This window comes from Sipha flava, unplaced genomic scaffold (assembly GCF_003268045.1).
Source record: "Sipha flava isolate LNK unplaced genomic scaffold, YSA_version1 41_pilon_pilon, whole genome shotgun sequence".
Classification (NCBI taxonomy): domain Eukaryota; kingdom Metazoa; phylum Arthropoda; class Insecta; order Hemiptera; family Aphididae; genus Sipha; species Sipha flava.
Window position 1 is genome coordinate 1,225,371 of NW_020273144.1, and position 22,771 is coordinate 1,248,141.

The 22,771-nt window shown below is 23.5% G+C and overlaps 1 protein-coding gene across 2 annotated transcripts; it reads left to right on the plus strand.

Moving 5' to 3' along the window:
* The first annotated feature begins 286 nt into the window (after positions 1-286).
* Positions 287-20,998, plus strand: LOC112688940 (serine/threonine-protein kinase D1). Of its 2 annotated transcripts, XM_025562380.1 has the most exons (18): positions 287-490; positions 2,981-3,143; positions 4,284-4,422; positions 5,524-5,664; positions 5,819-5,982; positions 6,100-6,349; positions 6,833-6,993; positions 7,254-7,318; positions 7,444-7,570; positions 7,646-7,781; positions 7,857-8,042; positions 15,982-16,101; positions 16,195-16,463; positions 18,357-18,540; positions 18,612-18,794; positions 18,862-18,947; positions 20,385-20,512; positions 20,831-20,998. In XM_025562380.1, the coding sequence occupies exons 2-17, from the start codon at positions 3,018-3,020 to the stop codon at positions 20,508-20,510; spliced, it is 2,463 nt and encodes an 820-aa protein (XP_025418165.1). In that variant the 5' UTR covers positions 287-490; positions 2,981-3,017; the 3' UTR covers positions 20,511-20,512; positions 20,831-20,998. The 2 variants fall into 2 exon arrangements, with proteins under 2 accessions (XP_025418165.1, XP_025418164.1); XM_025562379.1 differs by having other exon boundaries at positions 20,385-20,998.
* The last annotated feature ends 1,773 nt before the right edge of the window (positions 20,999-22,771 follow it).

Sequence of the window (22,771 nt, forward strand, 5' to 3'; positions counted from 1 at the left end):
AAAAGATAATGTAACACTGATGAAAAATGTCGGTTGGGTATTGCTAAAAACCGATAATTTATGATTATAACGAATCTGATGAGACGTCATTCTTATATGAAAAGTGTCCTACTCAGTTTCACATAAATTAATGTGTCTTCAAGAATCACACCATATTTCTAAATAAGGCTAAATAAAGGAGGAGATTTTCAATTTCACATATTGTAGATATATATGGAAGATAAAAAATAAAAAACCGAGGTGATAACGTGACATTTGTTCTTATCACTTGTTATTTAGATTGAAATTGATTCATACTTCGGTGAAAGTTGTCCTTAATGGTTTGTAACTACCTACCTCTATTATAATATGTACTTAAAATACGATTCAACGAGTGAACTACGTTTTACGTTGTAGTTTTTATAATGGCGAATTATTTTTCTAAACCGAATTATTCGGTATGATTATTATTATTGAGATTTGCAAACATCTAAGAAAAAAAATAACAATCGTAAGTATATTGCTTTTTTTAAATTTAATAGAGTTATAAAATTTAGTTTTACGTTTGGTCTTTAAACGATATTTTATTATACACTACATTATAAATTGTAATTTAAATTTGTATTGACTTCATATTTTAACCGATACTGAATGATAAATTCATACAACCAAAGTAATAATATGATAAGTAAATAATAATTTGATTTTTCTTCAAATCAATATGTTTATGAAATTTTCGTTTTAAAATTTTTTACTATCCATATATTTCTAATACTGTTGTTGGTTTATAAAATAAATCAGAATCATCCATATATTATTATTTTACTTAATTTAATTGGTACTTTTCTGTTATCCCTACTATAGCTCGATGCCGTGACTACCGCAACTCTCAATTTTGTTATCTCGACTACTATAGTTAGTAGTTAGTATATAGATAGTTTCGTATTTTAATACATAATACACATCATGAATTGCTATTTATATTATAATGTATATTAGTATAAAGTTGATTATCAGTAATCCCACAAATTATCACAGTAGTGGAGGATTATAGTATAAAACCACGATTTAAGATAATACTAGGTATCTTAAATCGTGTATAAAACATAAAATCATTAAAATTATCACAAAACGTCAAATTACAAATCCTAAAATTATCACAGTTACAGTTGCATAAGTTTAAAATTCTATTTTTGTTGACCAATTTTTTGGAAATATTTTACAATATGTTATCGAATGGTTCTCCTTCAATGTTATGTCTCCAGATAAACTCCACCAGATAATACTCCAAATGATGGGGTCTGGTTACCCTATGCTTTTTATTTCTCCATTTAGCGGAGCCGAGCCCCAAACACCTTCAGCGTGGTAGTTGAGAAAACAGAATTGAGTAGTTGTGGTAGTAGGGATAACAGAGAAGTACCATTTAATTATATGCTTTATACGTCTAAAATATTCAGTTCATGTATAATTTAAGCTTCAATAAAAATATTTTACTAAATTATTGAACATTAAGTGAATAATTATTTCTGTGTAAAATTATTATGATTATTTGAATTCATGTGTTAAAGTAATTAATATCATGATTTACTAGTAGCCTATTTGATTTATAAAGATACATTATAAATATTTTTTCATAGACATTGTTGTTCATTTTAGTTTCTACTAAACACTCAAATGATAATGTTTAACATTAAAGAATATAACTTCAATTAAAAATTATAATTTAAATTTTTTGAAAGTACTTTTAAATAAATTATTTTATTTTATTCATACACAAATAGATATATCACTTTACTAACAAAATTATATAGTGATTAGTGACTACATTCTAAATTTCTATTCAGTAAATTTGTATATATTATTGTATTTAATATGTTTATTTAATTTATTAATTGCAAGCATACGTAGGTTATATGTAGGCCTATGTTTGTATTTAATTGATAATTATTTTAATTGTTGAAATTTGCCAAAAACAAAATTTAATCAAACACACATATCCTATTAAATTATTGACTGAAATACTTCAAACTTTTTATATTAAATATTTAAATATTTTGGGATGATTTTTAGTTTAAGAATAAATTCTTCCTAAAAAGATACATATTGATGAATACCATGCAATTTTAAGATGGTATTTAACTATAATAGTTATTTTAAAACTAACCATTATCATATATTGAACATAAATTAAAGTTTTACCACATGAAAATAATTAATAATAATAAATAATTAATTAATAACTATAATAATATTTGTATTATAAATCATAATAAAATGTATATCATTTTATGTTATCGTCTTTAGTATAGCTGTGTTGTTGTGTGATTACCTTTCTATAATATTAGAAGTTTCAATGCATAAAAATATATTGATTAAAATACATTTTTTAAATGTAGAACATAACTATTTGATACCTGATTGCGTTTTATTTAGACTATAAAATAATTAATGAATACTTTTAATTTTAGACTGATGGAATAATTTATTATATTATTAAACTGAATGGTATTATCAAAAGTTTATTTTTAAATTTACCTAGTATTTTTTAATTTTCCAATAATTATATACAATGATTTGAATACTAATTCAGTAAATTTAAAAATTTTTTAAAAACTTTTAACAATTTTATTAATTATTATTTCTGTATTTTAAAGAATTATTTTTAGATTATTTTTTTATTTTACTATGATGTATAATATGATATGTACTCTTATCATACAAATATTTTCATATAATAAATGAAATAAAAAGCTCACATAACATAAGATAGCTTGAAATTATTAGAATTTATATTTATTTTCTTGATATTTTTAATTAATTAATTCTATAGGAAGTCCTTTAGTTTTATTCTTATTTTAGTATTGTGTGCCATTAGTCTTTTAACTGGAATTGTTGATAAAGTTATTTTTCATTAGTAAAAAACACATTTAATATTAATTACAACTTAAAAATTTAATTCATTTTTAGAGAAAAAACAATTAATATATTTTATTATTTCTAGTTTTAATGTATACAACCATTAATAGACATCAAGGGAAATGGAAGATAAAGATGTAACATTTATATTGCAACTTGGATTGATTCGTGACTCTGTGACATTAAATGCATCTGCTTTTACTTTAAAAACCTTAAAAGAAGCAGCATGTGACTTTGTCAACATAAAAGTAAGTATTTTTTATTATAATACTTAAATGTGTTTTGATTAAAAAAGAAATTTGTAAAAATCATTCAAGAAATTCTTTAAGAATGTAATTTAGTCTTAAGGATATTGAATTAAGGTATATATTAATAAACTTTTTTTTTAAAAATTAAAATTTTTTTATTTGTAAATAAAATTAAAAAAATATAGACTTTTAGACTTGTATTAATATTACAAATATATAGAAGTATATTATAAATTATAAATTAGTGTCAATTGCAGAAATATATATATGATTCATTACATTGCAACATTTAATTTTTTAAAAAATGTATTATTTTATTTTAAAGTAATTATTTTTAGTATTTTTAGTATATTTTAAAAAAAAAAAGATGGAAAAATACTTAGGTTTTTATTTTAATTAAATTTAATATATTTTGTATACCTACAGAATAGGATAATACTGTTTTAGTTTATTATTGTTAGTTAAATCGATATGAAATTTGTTTATTTTTTTTTTATCTGCATTTTCTTTTTTTATACAATAAAGCAAATACTATTTTTTTGCCGTATATATAATAAAAGAGCAAGATTTTAAAAACAAAATAAATTCTTTTACCAATTTTTTTAACTAAAACAAAACAATACAACATACTTCCTGTAATAATTTCAATCATGTTTAGATTGGATAGGTCTGTTAAATTTTTTTTTTTTTTATATAAAAGGAAACACTTGATTATTTTTTTAAATATAGTAACAAATTCTTTAAGTGTGAAGTTTACTAATATACAACTATTTCAATAGTTTATCATCAACGTAAACTGAAATTGTATTGTTTTATATTAATTTATTCATTTCTATAAGTTAACAATGTATTAAAATATACTCTTGATTTAAGACCATTAAAAGTTATTAAAAGCACTCAATTTATATATTATAATAATAAATGGTTTAAAAATAATAGTTTTTGGTTAATAGTGTCAAGAAAAAAAATTTTAAAATAACTTCTTAATATTTTTTGTGATGTTTAATATCACATATACTTATTATTATAATTTTTTTGAAATTAAGAGATATAAAGTTTTTCCTTTTATTGCAATCAAATTTTGTGTACATAGACTATGGGAAATTGTTGTAATTAATTAATTTAAATATTAATTTTTAGGCTCCTGAACATGGCCTTACTCGGTTGGCAGAAAGAATTTTACTGTTTCGGCATAACTATTCTTGTGATCAAATTCTTATTCCTGTGAACAATGTCATTGATATAAATGATGAAACTATCATTGAAATTGTTTTATCAGGTAATATTAAGTGTAATGACAATATATTAATTAATATTTAAACATTACATTTAAGTTTACAGGGACTGGCAGGCTGAAATCTTTTTTTAAAAAATATGCAGTACAAATTTGATAATTTTAAAGCTTATAAAAATTTCATTCATTAGTTATATAAATGTATGAGGATCTTTGAATTAAATTATTAAGACATTTCATCAAACCTTAATTATTTTACATATTCGAAAATAAGCTAAGAAACAAAAAAATTTAAATTTCTTATAGATAGCTTAAAAGATTTTGAAAATTATATTATGTATTGCAAATAATTATATAAACATTTTGTGAACATTTTTTTTTCTAAGATGATTATATTTAGATATGAGATGAAACCAAAATTTGATTAGTTCAAAAACTGGTGGTCTGTAAATGTTGCTGTTTCTTTTTGTAATTATTAAAAAAACTGTAGAGAAATTCATGAAATGAGTATCCTCAAAGTATCAAACAAAATTTACTATAAAAAACCTCTTGTATGATTTTGATGATCGGAACACTCTGATCAAAATTGTGTATAGAGGCACAAAAAGAAAAACATGGTAAAACCAGAACATTTTTCTTTCACTCAGAATCTAAAATTGAATAAAATAACATAAATTTTTGATATTTTGTATTAAATTATGATTATACAATGAGCCAATGAGTAATGCATTAATACAATTTTCAGCTTGGTTGAACTATATCTTTTTATGATTATCATTATAAAATACTTTTATCAATATTTTCATGAATTACTTTGTTTTTTAAAAATATCTGTTATATTTGAATTACGAAAAACACCATACTACAAGTGAACTCATAATTAAATAATTAATTTAATTTATAAATATCTGGCAGGATAATTATTTGTATTCTATAAATCTAAAATATTAATATTTGATTTAATATGTATGTATTGTTGTCATTTTATCTTTAAATAATATTTAACAATGATATATATCATTTATTAATTAGATTAAAATGATTAGTTTGTAAATAATAAAAAAAAAAATTTGGTTTTTATGTACTTGTTTGTCCTCTGTCTATTTAAAGTCTCTTTTAGTATTTTATATAATTGTACATTTTTAGGTCAACTATTATCAGAAGAATATGAGAGCTCTGTTATTAAACCACATTCATTAGCAGTACATTCATATAAAACTCCAACATTCTGTGATTACTGCGGTCAAATGTTATTTGGAATTGTAAGACAAGGTTTAAAATGTTCAGGTAATTGACGATTTTAATGTTTATTTATTGCATTATAATTAGATCATAAAAATCTATATTTAAATTTGTTATAATGAAAAATGAAACATATTAATAATTGATATTCTAATTTATGTTATTAAAATATATATATGTATGTCTTATTTATTATTAGGTTGTAATTTAAATTACCATAAGAGATGTGTTGTTAAACTGCTCAACGATTGTGGTGGTGGAAATAAACAAAAAAATAAATCCAAATCGAGTAATTCTAATTTGAGTTTTTCACCCCGTAGTCCATCAAATGTTTCATTGGCATCTGCAGTATCAGATGAATCCGTATGTTGAATATTTATGGTTTCAATATTGTTTAATCATTTTAATGAAACACTCATTTTTTCATTTTTTCTATAAATAAAATAAATATTATAATATTCCTATTATTTACATTTTTAGGTTATCAGTGGAAATTTATTAAATGTACCAGTAAAAAGTAAAAGCCGGTCACCTTCTCCTGTTAAAATACCACACATTTTTGTTGTGCATACATACACTAGACCAACAATATGTCAATATTGTAAGAAATTGCTTAAAGGAATTTACAAACAAGGAGTGCAGTGCAAAGATTGTCATTATAATGTACATAAAAAGTGCATGGATTTTGTACCAAAAGATTGTGTCAGCGATTATCCAATTGATTTAAATGGTTTGTATTTTATTTTATAACTAATAATTTAATTTAACTTTTTTGCTTTTCTGTTATTTATACCATTAATGTTTTCAACATAAGTATATTCAATTTTTTTTATTTAAGAACATGCATTTTAAAACATATATATAAACATTGATGGTTTTATTTACTGATAAGTTTAATTTATAATAATGGTCAACAACTGACGACCCATAGGCTGCATCTGATACATAAGTCTCTTTTATACTGTCCGTATTAAATTCCAAAACTAAGACATTTTATTGAAAATCATATAAAAATTTTGTATGGTCCATGAACTCTTTTTAATTTGTCAATGTGGCTCAAGGGTCCAAAAAGGTTGACGACTATTGTTTTATAAACATTTATTTTACTTTTTTATTGATAATTTTATAAATATTTTACAATTCAGAAATTTATAATATTTAAACATAAAACTGTTGGTAATTTAAAATTAATAAATTACAATAAATTATTTAGAAAGTGGTGTAGGCAGTGAATCTGAGCATGAAGGATCTGGCAGTAAAGGCGAAGATGATAGTGATGGTGAAAATAATACACCATCTCCTCCGTATGCTGTTCCCCCTATAGTAACAACATTAACCAATTCTCATAATGGACAAAGTTCTTGTAATACAATGGTAAGAAAAATATTCATATATTATTTAAGAGCATTGTATGACAGAGTAACTGATTGTCATCGATTGGTCAGCTCTGGTGATTAATATTGAATAAGGTTACCATCTCAATCTAATTATTTATCATTTTGGCATGCTATGCCACTACACATTACATTAAATTTATTATTGAAAAAAAAAAAGGTTTAGTCAAAATAAATCAGTCAATTTAACAAAAGAATTCATATAAATGTACTTGGATATAATTTTCTGAATTTTTACAGGAGACTGTAGGACATTTTACAGAAAATGCTCACCATACTACACAAGATGATTTAAACTGTACTGGGTAAATATTTAACATATTTTTATTGATTTAAATGTTGATGATAAATTAAGATCATATTATACTATGTTCAGATAATAATTTGTATGTTTCATAATAATAAAAAATTAATTATTTTATTTCATTAGTTCTACATCCAGCAATAACATTCCATTAATGCGAATAGTTCAATCAATTAAACATACTAAAAGAAGATGTGCTTCAAAAGTTATTAAAGAGGGGTGGTTAGTTCATTTTACTAACAAAGATAATCAAGTATGATATTTCTATTAACTATAACTTAAAAATATAAACAATATTTATTGTTTTTATCAATCATTTATTATAAAGAGAAAATGTCATTATTGGAGATTGGATTCAAAAGCAATTACATTATATGTTAATGATAAAACATCAAAGTATTACAAAGAAATACCTTTGTCTGAGATACTTGCTATTGAGAGTGCAACTGTTCCTAGAGATTCTGGTACATACTTTTATTAATCAAACAAATTATAATTTAAAACTAATATATTTAATTTCCATAACCTTTGTTTTGTAGGCCCAATGCATAGTTTTGAACTAAGAACTACTAATCTTGAATATTATGTTGGTGATGAAGAACTCAATTCATCAATGGAAATAAATTTAGAAAATACAAGTCATAGTTCTGGGACTAAAGGAGAGAAAAGCTGGGAAAGTATAATACAACATGCACTTATGCCTGTTCCATCATCAAACCCTACAAGTTAGTTGTATAAAATAAACATTCTGAAACATCATAAAGATATTTTTAATCTTTGGCTATACATTTATTCCCCAACTAACAATTTAAAGAGTGGTAAAATGTGTAAATAGATGTATTTCCTAATTATTTTTATTCCATTTTTTTTTTTTTTTGTTGTACCTAACTTGCTTATTGTTTAGTGATTGCCCTAAAAGTTTCACTTATTCATAACACTATTTTGGCTTATACTTTCATACCATTATGTTTGTGTGTTGTGTGTTATGTCTTATAGAAAAACCATAATAACTATGATCCGCACTTGTGTTATTATTACACATTTAATTTTATGTATATTATTTTGAAATATCTAAATTCCACACCATAGATTTGGTATTTTAATGAAATGAAATTTAAATATTATTACTAGGGAACGGACTTTAATGCCATAAAAAATAAGAAAAAAGTTCTAAAAAAATACGACTTAATGCCTTAAAAAAATGCTATATCAAAAAAATGCACTAAAAAATGTTAAAAATCTTTTAAAAACACAATTTAAAACAGATTTGTGTAAGTATAATATATTAATATTGTTATTATAACTTAAAATTTATAAAAAACACATCATTATTAAAAATGTATTATTAATTATTATTTAGTTTTATATTAGTTATTTACCGTTATCGCGTATCGTAACATTATCTAAGTTATTTACAGTGCTTGACTTGGCAAGATTAAAGAACGGAGATTCTGTTTGTTTAAAAAAAATTGTATCCGCAAAACTTAATATATTAAGTGTAATAATATATTATAATTATAACGTAATAATAGTAGGGGAACGCTAACATTTCTAAAAATTAGAAGGGGTACTCCGTTCTATTGCGTCCACCCTCAAGTCGAGCACTGGTTCTTTACAATTAAGGTCGTTTTACGCTAACGATACGAACGGGGATTTTCAAATTTTGAGAATTACGTATAGTACAATCAGCCGGTCTTCGTAAAAATAACTAATTTATGAGTAAAACGAAAAATGTTAAAAAATTTAAATTTAATGTGTATTTTTTTAAACATTTTATATTTCCAAGCAACAAATATATATAAAAATGCACTAAAAATATCAAAAAATGCAAAATAATGCAAAATAAAATTTAAATTTTTTAATTCCTTGATATATAAAATGAACTTCGTGCTTGGAAAGCAATGTTTTCGGACATTCAGAAAAGAATGCAAATTGCATTCAAATCCGTTCCCTAATTATTACTTATAAATTCATGCATTAAAATGAAATGTTCAGAAATTAAAAATGACTATAAACTTTTCTAAATTTTCAAATTTGTAAAATTAAGAATTTATTTTAAACCAAATACTAGAGAATAATATCTTATAATAATGTTAATAATGTTATTAACTTATTTTCAGTAATATATATATGTATAAGGTAAAACTCTTTGATCGGGTAAGATACTATAGGTACCTATAGTATTACTGAATTGTTTTTTAAAACTTATTATCTATGTACTATTGCTATCGGAATAATTATTTTGAATGAAAAAGGTGGAGTGGATCAGTTTATACATTGTATACCAGTGTATTTCTAAAGATGGTTGATGTAGTAGAAGAACCAAATTTCTTAATAAGGTAAGTTGAACTTTTAATCTTTTACTTATTGTGAAAAATAAAGACACCTAAAATTTGGAAAAAATCAATTATTTCAAGTGCCTATAAACAGTACAAAATTCATTAAAATATTTCCAAGCAATAAAATGTTTTTTATATGCTAACTTAGTACTCAGTAAATTTTTCGAGTCACTATAATTAATATGTGCAGAATAACCACTAAATAATATTTCGTTTAACGGAAATTCGTTGAAATATCCGATTACATCAACATTTAATTTTTTAAGTTTTAAAAAAATTTTTGAAACTTTCCTGTAATATTGTTTTTTGTATACAAAGAAAGTTGTAAGGTAATCTTTTATCCAATTTCACGAAATGTACAAATAAGCTTTTTAAGCATTACAAAATGAAGTTTTGACGAAATCAGATAATAATATATCCATTAAACCAGTGGTTCCCAAACTGTGCACCGTGGTGCCCTAGGGGTGCCTCGAGCACTTTCTAAGGGCACCGTGGTCTACGGTTCATAACAAATGGTTTAAAATATTTAGATTTTTTTTCCTTATTGTTTTCGTAAAAACTTTATAGCAAATAATGAAATATTTTTTATTGTATATTCGGACATTCTCATTTTAACCTTATAATATTTTTATGTAATAATTTTAATAATGATAGCAATAATTTTTATTTATTTAATTTTTAAGTTTAAAAATATATTAATTTATAATTAAGTTTAATTTTAATGAAATTAATAAAATTAGTTATCAATGAGTATTTTTTTTTCATTCTGTCTTTTATGTTCATGTCACTACAGGGCAACATGGCTAAATTGAGTCCAATAAAAGGTACCACGAAAAAAAAAGTTTGGGAACCGCTGCATTAAACAGTTTAATTTATTTAGTTTTATATGTACTATTTATAAGTACTTGAAATTTTCGATTTTCCCAAATTTTAGATAATTATTTTTGTACATTAAGTTCAGCTCATCTTATTAAGAAATTTAGTTTATGTTATATATATATAAGAAAAATTGATCCGCTCTTTTACTCAGAATCGGGTTTTCAAGAGCAATTGTGCATTTGTTTCAATTTTAAAAGACCAATGTAATAATATAATTTACCCATGCCTGTATTTCACTCGTTTTAAGAGTCTTGCCCTTTTTAATTTTTAAAATGACCTTTTCAAATTTATATTTTTTAACTATATTTAATACTAGTTATTGTTAATTAGTATTAAACTAATTGACTAACTAATTCTTACTCGGTTAATCAATAATTATATACAATATTTGTTGATGATGGTGTTACCTATTTATAAAAGCTAGTATTAAAAATCATATAAAATTAATCGGTTTGCAAATGTTGGCATTAAATTATATTTATAACTTTGTTTTATGTGCACGAATTCGCAAAAATGCATGGACAATAATCCACACAGATTTTGAAATACTCATTAGTTCATTACCGCACACATATCAATATTATTATTATTGACATTTTAAAGTCGTACACTACAAAAAGAAGACCACATATATATATCTGATATAATAGGGACGTATATTTTATCTATATATATACAGGGACGCCCGGATGGGGGGGGCCAGAGGGGGCCATTGCCCCCCCTGAGATTTTCGGGTCCCTTACAAAATTGGAAGTTGTTTTACATAAAGCTGATCTTGGGTATTCAGTGACTATTCGACAATCCTTGTATCTAACAAGTATCTAACATTTTTTTTAATCAACAAATGATGATTCAATTAATTTATTTGCTTCAAACAAAAGGAGATTGTCATTACTTTTTGAATAAAATAATAAAATATGATGCGAATTCAATCAAATAAAGTTGTTTTTTGTTTAAACTTAATTATATTTTTTCTTATAAATATTAAAACTAATAACTAATAATGTAATTTTATATAAACTTAAATGAGTTTTGATTTTTAAAAAATTTTTAATAATAGTAATACAAAATATGAGTAGATGAAATATGTAGCAGTAAATCTTCCTATAAGTATTAAGGTACTTACAATTTTTTTGCCCCCCCTGAGCTACATTTCTGTGGGCGTCCCTGTATATATATCACAATTTTCGGTTGCTTATCAATATTTTCATATATACTAATATAAGGATTTTATGACAGGTATAATAACCCTATGAGGCATCTTTACTAGACTAAACTATCGGTAAACCATTGTATCCACCAATTACCGTTTATAAATGTATAGTTAGTTACGTTTCGACTTTCATTCTTTGAAACATTGCGTGTGATATTAAAATTCAGTATACTGAACTATACTATATACCAGGGGTAGCCAACATGTCTATGTACATGAGCCACATGTATTAATAAGATTATATTAAGAGTCAAATTATCTAATCGGTACTTCTATACTACAAAAGTAATTAAGAAAGCTAACAGTTGATAAACATATATATAAATATATAATTAAGTCAAAATATCGTTAAATTTGACTAATGATCATCTCACAGAATTACTAAGAACTATTCTTACATCAATTCAACCAGATCTTAAGAAGCTTACTAAAAAATTGGACATGAAAAAAATACCACGCAAACAAATTTAACTTGATGTTTAATTTTTTAATTTATTATTCATATAAATAAATTTTTTTTTGTTTATTAATCCGTACACTATAGCCTCGTATTTTTGCAATAAAATTTTTTTTTATAAATGTATACAAAAAAATTAAAATATTTTGGTTTTTGTAAATAAGACCGCGAGCCGCATACGACTATGACGAGGGCCGCAATTTGGCCCTATATATATAGTATATACTATACTAATTAACCTATGGCACACGTTGACGAAATTTTAATTACATGCGCAAAAATTGAATTTATTAAAATTGTACACAAAAAATATAATATTTATAAAATTTTGTTTATATGAAATTAAAAAAAAACAAATTATATATTTTTATTATATTATATTAAACAGGTATTTTAACCCTTTATAAAAATAACATAGTAATTGTGTTTACATTTTCAACTTAAGATTTTTAACAATATTATTTAAATTTAGCATTATGTATATGGAAAAAACAAAATTATACAAAAATGTTAAAATTAATTTTTAGTTAATAATTAATTAGTAAAAATGTATAGTTATACAAAATGTGGAAGAAAACATAACTAAGCAATATTTTATTAATATAACTATAAAATTAAAAAATATAATTAATAATTCAAAATGTAAACTTAAATAAATAGATTATGTAAAGTAAGTTATACATATAACCAGTGACGGTGTTAGAGTTTGCGAGGCCCTGGGCATAATAAATGTTGGGTCTTATAATTTCTATTAATAAAATATTTTAAGTTCAGTTAAATAAGAACCGCGGGGCCTTAATTATAATTTAAGGCGTGAAGCTCTAGGCTACTGCCCCTGTTGCCCCCTCCCTCGTGCCGTCCCTGTATATAACATATGTTTTGTTATTCCTTATATTTTCATATTTTTTGTCAACTTAAGTTTGTGAAAGCTTATTCGCCATACCGAATTTAATAAAATCGAAGGAAAGAAATGTTTTGACCGATGAAACAATTGTTGCTTGTGTTTTACTAATATTGACTATAATTTAGTACAAATAATGTAATAAACCTGTAATTTTATTTTTATTCTTAGAAAATTTCATTTTTTTTTTTTTTTTGGCTCGTTTTTCAAACGATTTTTAAAAACTTAATTGGAAAAATTTGGCACTTGAACCAAAAAAGGTTTACTACCCTTGTTCTAGCAATCTAAAAGTCGCGCTTCTCGTGACAGAACGTGTTTTTAGATTGGGCTTTCACACGTGATCGCAATCGCGCGTCTATTCTTGTAGTTCGTCGGCAGCGCGTTAGTAGCACGATTAATCCGTGTTTGATCAAACGATTTCAATTATTATCATTTTAATTTAAGTCTTTATTTGTCAGCTTGAGTGCTATGTCTTATCAATGTTATTAGCTCTTATATTTTGAAATAATGGCATCCGATTGTGCAAATATTAATAATGAAGATTTCATTAGTGAAATAGAAAACTGGTTCGCTACTAGGGAAATAAAGCATGACAATTACAGTCTGACGCGCTTCTATAAACATGAGCAGCGCCACTGACGCGCTTTTAAAAACACTAACAGCGCTACAGATACGCTTCTAAAAACACGAGCAGCGCTAGAGACACGCTTCCAAAAACACGAGCAGCGCTACAGACAGACAGACAGACAGACAGACACGGTTCTGAAAAAATATTCAACTCCACTGACGAGCTGCTAAAAAGCGCTGCCGAGTGGTTACGTGTGAAGAGGCTGTTAACTAAAAAATACCCAGTTCTTCAAAATTTCATTAAGTATCTCTTATAAACCATTTTTGTGAATTTCCATTCTCTTATTTTTGGTTACAAAACAAAATTATATGAAAATATATTAATTTTTTACTGTAAAAATGTGGATTTTCATGATTTTTATCAGTTTGTTAAAATGTAATATTCCAACATTAGTATTGTTTTTTTTTTAAATTAAATTCATTTTTTTTCTTTAATTAGTTATAGATTAATACGAGGAACTTTGAATTAAATTTTTAAGACTTTTTGCCTAACTTAAAATTATTTTATCGACAGAATTAATAATTAAATTTTCAATTAATAACTCAAAAAAAAATCTTTTGAAAATCATATTATCCATAACATGGGTCTTCAACCTTTTTTTATGGCGCACCAAATCTGAAATACGCTTTGGATTCACGGATCAAAATTGTTTAGAAAAATAGAGAGGTAATACATTTTAAGAAAAGATAAGATTTATTTAGATTTTAGAAAAAAAATTAAAAAAATTAATTTTTTAATTTTATAAATCAAAATTTGTTTTTTTTTTTTGAGGTACGAGTAAGTAACTTAATGAAAATATTGAAATTGCTTATATTTTAAAATTTCTTGATAGTTTGCATCAAACTTTGTAGTTCTAATCAACAGCGTCGCTTGTTTGTACGTTTTTTGATTACGTCTGTTTATTGCTTAAGTTAGTTTTATACTTAGATTTGACGTATTTAATTTTTGAAAACGTCTGTTCATATAAGTAAGTGGAGCTTAATATTGAAATCAATTTATGTGCACATATTTTCAGATTTAAAATAGTATAGATCAAATATCAGTAAATTTGACAGGTCGGTTTGAAAAGCTTAACGAACCGGAACTGGCCATGAGCCGTAGGTTGGAGACACCTAATCTATAGCATAAGGTATTCGTTAAAAATGTCATGTCTTTACTTTATTATCTTTTGAATTAATATATTTTCATAGCTTTTCGTCGATTATTAATAAAACGGTTGGAAAATTCGTAAAATTATCTTCCTTAAAGTATAAAGTGAATAACATTTCTTATCAGAGAACTTTTTTATGATTGAGTTGATCGAAACACTCCAGGTCTAAATCGTGTACAGAGGCATGAAATAAAATAATATATAGTAATACCAATATTTTCTTAATTTCATTCGGAATCTAAAATAATTTATGATTAGTGTTTTCTTGGTAATTATCTAATTATTCCTAATACTATTCATTTATTTTAATGTGTAGGTATTTTATGAAGACTCTCAAGTATGATTTTAATATTCTTTGATAAAATAATAATATCTGTTTCAGTTTGTCATATGAAGTTCGTTTGATTGTTTTTAATTATAGTCATAAAGCTTAACCTTCATTTAAATTGAAATAAATATGTATTAGTTTTCTATTTTGTGATATACATGTATATTTTATATCTGTAGTAGCTTTTATATTGGTTTATAAAACAAGTTCCATAAAACTATAATTATGCCTTTTTTTACATTAACTGTGTGCATACAATTTATACAACTAATATAAAATTAGAAGTATTGTATATTTCATATTTTAAATTGTAAATCAAAACTAAAATGTATTATACTTTTTTTCTAGCAAAAAAAATATATATAGCATTTCAAATAGAACACAACATTTTCAAAGTTCTGTGCTGCTTGATGAAAATATATTTTGGATTTGTAAGTTATACTAGTGATTAATGAAAGTGTTGTTATAGGTATTAAAGTTGTTAAATAAATAAAGCCAATATCAATATATGTTTTATATAATTAAATACATAAATATTTAAATTTTTTTATGGTTACTCATAATATTTATAGCAAACAATTTAAAAAACACACTCACACAAACATAACATCAACTCATTCTCAATTTTTTAATTGAAATTAGATATATTTATAAACAATGTTTATTATTCAAAGATTTTACTATAGTAAATTCTTAGTATGACTATGCTAACATTAAATACATGTTGAATTATTAATCAAATCAAAAATTAAAATATCTGTATATTTAGTATCTCACTCAGGTATGGAAACAAATGAACAACAACAAAATGTAACAGACATGAGTCAACTATATCAAATATTTCCTGATGAAGTATTGGGTTCTGGCCAATTTGGTATTGTTTACGGTGGTATGTATTTCAAATATAAATAAAATTTATCCTTATAATTTAATCTTATGAATTTTTATAATTTTATTTAAATTATTATTATTATTATTTTAGGTAAACATAGAAAATCAGGTAAAACAGTTGCTATCAAAGTCATTGATAAACTACGATTTCCTACAAAACAAGAAGCAGCTTTAAAAAATGAAGTTGCCATTCTTGGAAAATTAGAGCATCCTGGTGTAGTGAATTTAGATTGTATGTTTGAGACAGCAGAACGTATTTTCGTTGTTATGGAAAAACTAAGAGGCGACATGTTGGAAATGATATTATCCAGTGAACGTAGGCGATTATCAGAGCGTATTACCAAATTTTTAATAACTCAAGTAAGTCGTATAATATCTTTAGTATATTTTTATTAAATATACCAGTTTGTAGCGACGACCAATAACATGAGATAGGCATTCTCGAATCTTCTCCTATAATTAATAAGTTTATGAATTAATAAGTTATCGAGGACATTCGAGAATCAATATTAAAGTAATCACCTACACTTGGTCGTTTAAAATTTCATAAACTTAATCGTTTAAAATTATCAAGAATGATCGAGTATACTAGTGAACGTTATCGTCTTCCTATATCTACCAGTAGACCAGTCGTCGTCGTTACTCAATCTTATCTATGCCGCGCGCGATTGTTGCCGTGTTATTGTTTTGTACCCGTAACCTAATGTGTGTTCCCTATCTCATATTTTTATTACACATTATTATCCTCATTATTTATTTTTATTTAATATCAGAATATAAAAATAAGTTTATTAAGATAATTATTGGGTGTTGATCAATATTCCACTAACAACCTATAAGTTGATTATTTATATATTAATATCAGTGGCGGCTCGTATGCATGTGCTCTACCTACCCGAACTCAGAAAAAATTGAAAATTAAAAATATTAATTCATAATAATAGCAAGTAGTAATATCAGGTCCATATTTAGGGGGAGGGTATGGTTAGGCACAGGCCCGAGGGCATCAAGTCACAGGGGTGGCAAAATATTTTAGCAAAATAATTTTTAAAAATGATGTACTTAATGAAAAAACAAAATAAGACAATAAAAAAAATAAAATTATATGTTTTATTATGTCATAATTTGTTTAATTTGTTAATTAAAAAAAGTATTAAACGATTTTCGTTTATGAGTTTGATTTTAATATTAAAAAATTTCGATTATAGACGAAATAATAAGTATTATATTATTATTATTTATTTTTTTTTTTGGGGGGGGGGCATAAATTATATGCCCTGAAGCGCAAAATTTTTAAATACGGGTCTGAGTAGTATGAAGGTTATGTTTCAAAATTTAAGAAATTTTAATTGAGATTTTAAAATTAGGTGTAAAAATATATTTGAATTGGATTATTTTAGGAGCCAAACAGCCCCACGAGTATATTTTCTGAGCAAAGTAGGTAGAAGTACAGATTAAATTAAATGTAATGTTTCATGTAATCTTTGGTAAATTATTATTCAATTTGTTATTTCAACAGAGTAACATTTTTCAACACTGTTGTTGAAGAAAATAGAAATAATAAATGTAATTAAATAAATAAATTTTCTATTTTTATTTAGTTTTTTCTATTAACTCATAATATTCTCATTATTTAAGACTTAATAAAAATTTAAATTTAAATTCAAAAATTATTTTAATTTGATGTACACACACACACATGCATATATATATAATTAATTTTTAAATGTGCACTACCTCATTAAAAACTCACTAGTCGCCACTGATTTATATCTAAAGTCAGGTATTTTATTTCCTAGCATTTTTTTTAGATTGCTAGATTACTATTTTTGAACATAATATGATAATTATATATGTACATCAAGTGTCATCAATATGTGTTTTGTGAATATTATTGACTACATATTAAACATTAGCTATGGAAATTTATTTTATAGCTATGGATTAACAATAATATTATTTTTAATTCATACTGTTTTGAAAAAAATAATACAGTAAACTACAAAACTTATTAAAATGTTATACCTTTGGTCGTTTTAATCTTCTAATTTCATATAACATATAATGTTTTTGTGAAACAACTGGGAGTTTTATTTTATTTTGTCATTAATTAAATTTCAAATTTCAATACTATGCAAAATATTAGATCAATTAAATTGTTAAATAAATTTAGTGTTATGTTTTAACATTATATTATTTACATAAAATAATTTAGGTTGTTTGAAAATTTATTTATTTTATTATTATTTTTAGATATTAATAGCGCTAAAACATTTACATAGCAAAAATATAGTTCATTGTGATCTAAAACCAGAGAATGTACTTCTTAGTTCAAATTCTGATTTTCCACAAGTTAAACTATGTGATTTTGGATTCGCTCGAATAATTGGTGAAAAATCTTTTAGACGGTCAGTAGTTGGAACTCCAGCTTACCTTGGTTAGTCTATATAAAATGTTTTTCAAACTTAATTTTAAAATGTTTATTTTGAATTCATAATATAATTTTAGCACCTGAAGTTTTACGGAATAAAGGGTATAATAGATCCTTGGATATGTGGAGTGTTGGAGTTATAGTTTATGTGAGTCTCAGTGGAACTTTTCCATTTAATGAAGATGAAGATATCAACGATCAGATACAAAATGCTGCTTTTATGTATCCTAGAAATCCGTGGAAAGAAATATCACATGATGGTACTAAAAAATATTTAAATTAATTTACTCAATAAATCGTTTAATTTTTTTATTTATTTGTTTTCAGCTATTGATCTTATAACAAATTTATTACAAGTGAAACAAAGAAAACGATTTACAGTTGACAAATCATTAGCACATGTATGGTTACAGGTAAATATAGTAGCAAATGTTTTTAATTACCCAAAGGTTAAAAATAAAAAATTTTATTAAAGGTCTTATATTTGTATTTTACATTCTGTATGAAATGAGGAATATAAGTTTTAAAATTATGTTTTTTTTTGTCTGTGTACCCAATTTTGACCAGAATGATTACTCTAATCAAGACAATTATAAGAAATTTCTAACAGGAAATTTTATCTTATTATTATTTTGGAGAAGGATAAATTTCCCAAAAGTTTTCTTAATAATTGTGAAAAAAAGCAGCATTTATTAAAATGATTTTTTGTTTCCAATATAACTCAAAAACTAATAATCGTAGAGATATGACATATCATCATTTGCTATATATAGTATAATTTCAAATAAAATTTTATTTTTTATTTATTAGGAATTGAAATTTTCAAGTTTTTAGCTTTTTTTTGAAAAATGACTTGAAATTGGTCTTAAAATATTTCTACAAAATTCCTCTTCTGTATTTATTACTGATTAAAAAAGAATAATAATAATGTTTGAGTATTAAATTTTAACAAAAGAATAAAAATTTATGAAAATCCCCTGTTTTGTATTTAAAATTTTATATTTTTTTTAAATTTTTATACTTAAGATTAAAAATAAGATTTTTCATATAATTTTTTTTTTTTTTTTTTGCAAAAAATATTTAAAAGCGTTATAAAATGCAATGATGACGAAATCGGAAACTTTAACGAATTTAAATTAAATTATATTCGTTATTTAGTTAGTTTAAAGAGTTTCCAAGTATTGTAATGAAGTTTGGGTTGTTATAGGCACTTGAAATTTTTTGTTTTCTCAAATTCATGTACCCTTTTTTAACAAAAGTTAGAACATTAAAAATTATTAAGAAAATTATTTCTTCTACTATATTAACAAACTTTAGAAATATAAACTAATCTATCCAATCATTATTTAATATCAATAACAAATAATTAATATCATAATATTAATAATTATTAAATTATTATTAAATTATATTAAATTAATAATAATCAAGTAAACCTCTTTTACTCAGAAAAGTTTTTTTTCCGAGAGCAATGGTACATTGATTTAAAGTATAAAAAGCCAATACAATTAGATCATTCTATACATCGCGCGACTATGGATTCACTCCTGACCTAGATGTATTGCAATTGTTTTTTCTTTTATTTATTAATATATATCAACTAAAATAACAAAATAAAAATGAATTTGTACATGATAACAAAAATATAATAATATTCAGTTAAATTTTTTATCTATATTTTATCTAAAATGTATTCATTTTTATATTACGGTATCAGAAGAATTTTGTAACAAAAAAATTGTACAAGTCCATTAGAAGAAAATGTATTGGATACTAAATTCTGCTTAAAAGCGTAATTAATTGTTTAAATGTATTTATTATGTTATCTTCATAATTAATGAAATGTTTAGGATTATCAAACGTGGTGTGATTTAAGAGAACTTGAAAAGTCTACTGGAAATGGTGTTCGGTTTTTAACTCACGAATCTGATGATGCACGCTGGGAAACATATCAAAGGCATTCCAGGTTTCTATAATTGTAAGTGACACTTAAAAGGATGTCATACTATACTGTACTTCATACTTGTAATCTTGTGAAAACTTTTGCATAAATTGATCATATATAAATTATTGAATATTATTTTTTGCCTTTAGTACAAAAATAATTGTATAAGCAATCTTACAATTTTTTATATATTAGCTATAATTAACATATTGCTTGATTTCACATTTTCGAAATTATTTAGAGTAATGTACCTAACTATTTATTAGTATTTTAGAAAAAAGACTGAAGTGCTATTTAATATGTTTCTTTCAATTTTTAATAGTTTGTTCCTAATCCATATCTCTGACCTAGGTTTGATCATTAAATGTTCATGAAAATGTTTCATTTACGTTTTTCGTTTGCAAGACATCAAAATACATTGTGTGGCATCCTTTTAACTTATGTCTTCTATAGTTTATTAATTGTATTTCTTGTTTTTAAAATTCAACTTATATTTAATTTACCTAAGTATTTAAAATGTGCAATAGAAATTATTTATTTATATGTATTTTTCTTTTTGTATTTCCTTTTATAAAATGTATATTTCAAATACTTTATCAATTTATAAGATTTAATTATTATTAAAAGTTCTAGATTTTTATTAAGCTCTGAAATCACTGTAAAATCTTTTATACTAATATTTTCTGAGATACTCTGTACTATCTAATAATTTATTTATAATAATAGTATTATAGAGTAATATACATTTTTTCTTCAATATACCGTTTTAAAATAATTAACAATACATTTTACTTTTTAATTTTTATGAGTAATACATAGTAATATAAATAAATTGATTTCATAATTTGTTTAAATGATATACTTGTTAAATCATATTTAAATATTGAATTTTATTAAATTAATATATTTATACATTTTAATAAAAGCTGATACTTAATTATTTTATTAAAATATTGGTGCTTAAATTTTATGCCAATTTTTTTACTACCAATTATTGAATTAGCTCACAATTTATTTAAAAATAATTTGCAGTGCTAAACACGTCAATTTAAAAGAATAATGCTTGATTCATATTAGTTTCATAATTTTTTATTTCGTGTATATAAAAATATATCGTTAAAAATAACTAATATGTATTAATTATTTATAATATATATATATAATAATTAACATTAAAAATAATTTATATTGTAAAATTTTAATAGCTTATTGCATTTTAAATAATTTATAAGTAAATATTATATTTTAAATACCTACTTGTAATTTTGTCTTTATGCTTTAAAAAATATATGTTGCATCCATTTAATGTAGTTAATATTGTCTTAAACTTAAGATTTTAATATTTAAAAATATAAATATAAATACACTTAATCAATTACATATTTATTGAATAAATTATCTGGAAATAGATGATTTTATAGATAATATTATTTATAAGATTTATACTTCAAAAAATACAAATTATCAATGATACATTACTTAGAATTATAGTATATTCCATGTTGTAATATATTATTAGATTGGTTTTAAGCTTACAAATGCAATTAATGGTTATATGGGGGAGGGGAGGCTAAAGTTTCACATTTGTTGTTAATTCATTTTCAATTTCTATAGCTATCTTTATACAAACTGCTTACATAATTAAAAAATTATTCAAAACTAAGGTATTTAAATAATTCAATAAATATATCATCTTATACAATATTTCTATGTAATAGATTGTTAATATTATGGTTAGACTATTTAAAATAGTGTAAATGTTTGTAAAATTGGTATATTAAAAATTGTTTTAAATTATTTATTTTAATTTTATAATCTATTTTAACTTCTAATAAAATAACATTAAATGGATACAGCTTATACATATGTAAACTTATTTATAGTGTCAATTTTGGAAAAGGTTGTTCATTTTTGTTTTAAGTTATTACATGTCATGTAAATGCAACAGTATTAAATTTGAATTATTAATGAATTATTATATTGGTATCGATTCAAAAACTCAAAAATGTTTCAAACCTATGTATTATTTAATTAATTATAGATTATTAATAAAAGTATTTTTTGCTTATGAGTTGTAAAAACCTATAGCATTTAAGTATGTTGTTAATTTAATTCTAAAAAAATTACGATACATTTGTTTGTACTGAAACTAAATGTTATTTTATTTATATACAGTAGAAAAATCATTAATCACACCATTTATTCTGTTAAATTGATAAAATAACTTCAATTTAACAGAATTCATATTTTCCTATACATTTAATGGTATAATATACAGCTATAACTTATTGC

Coding starts and splice junctions, on each gene's coding strand:
- LOC112688940 (XM_025562379.1), top strand. CDS start 3,018: ATGGAAGATAAAGATGTAACATTTATATTGCAACTTGGATTGATTCGT. Junction 7,319..7,443: donor GATGATTTAAACTGTACTGG/GTAAATATTTAA, acceptor TTATTTCATTAG/TTCTACATCCAGCAATAACA. Junction 18,541..18,611: donor TGGAACTCCAGCTTACCTTG/GTTAGTCTATAT, acceptor ATATAATTTTAG/CACCTGAAGTTTTACGGAAT.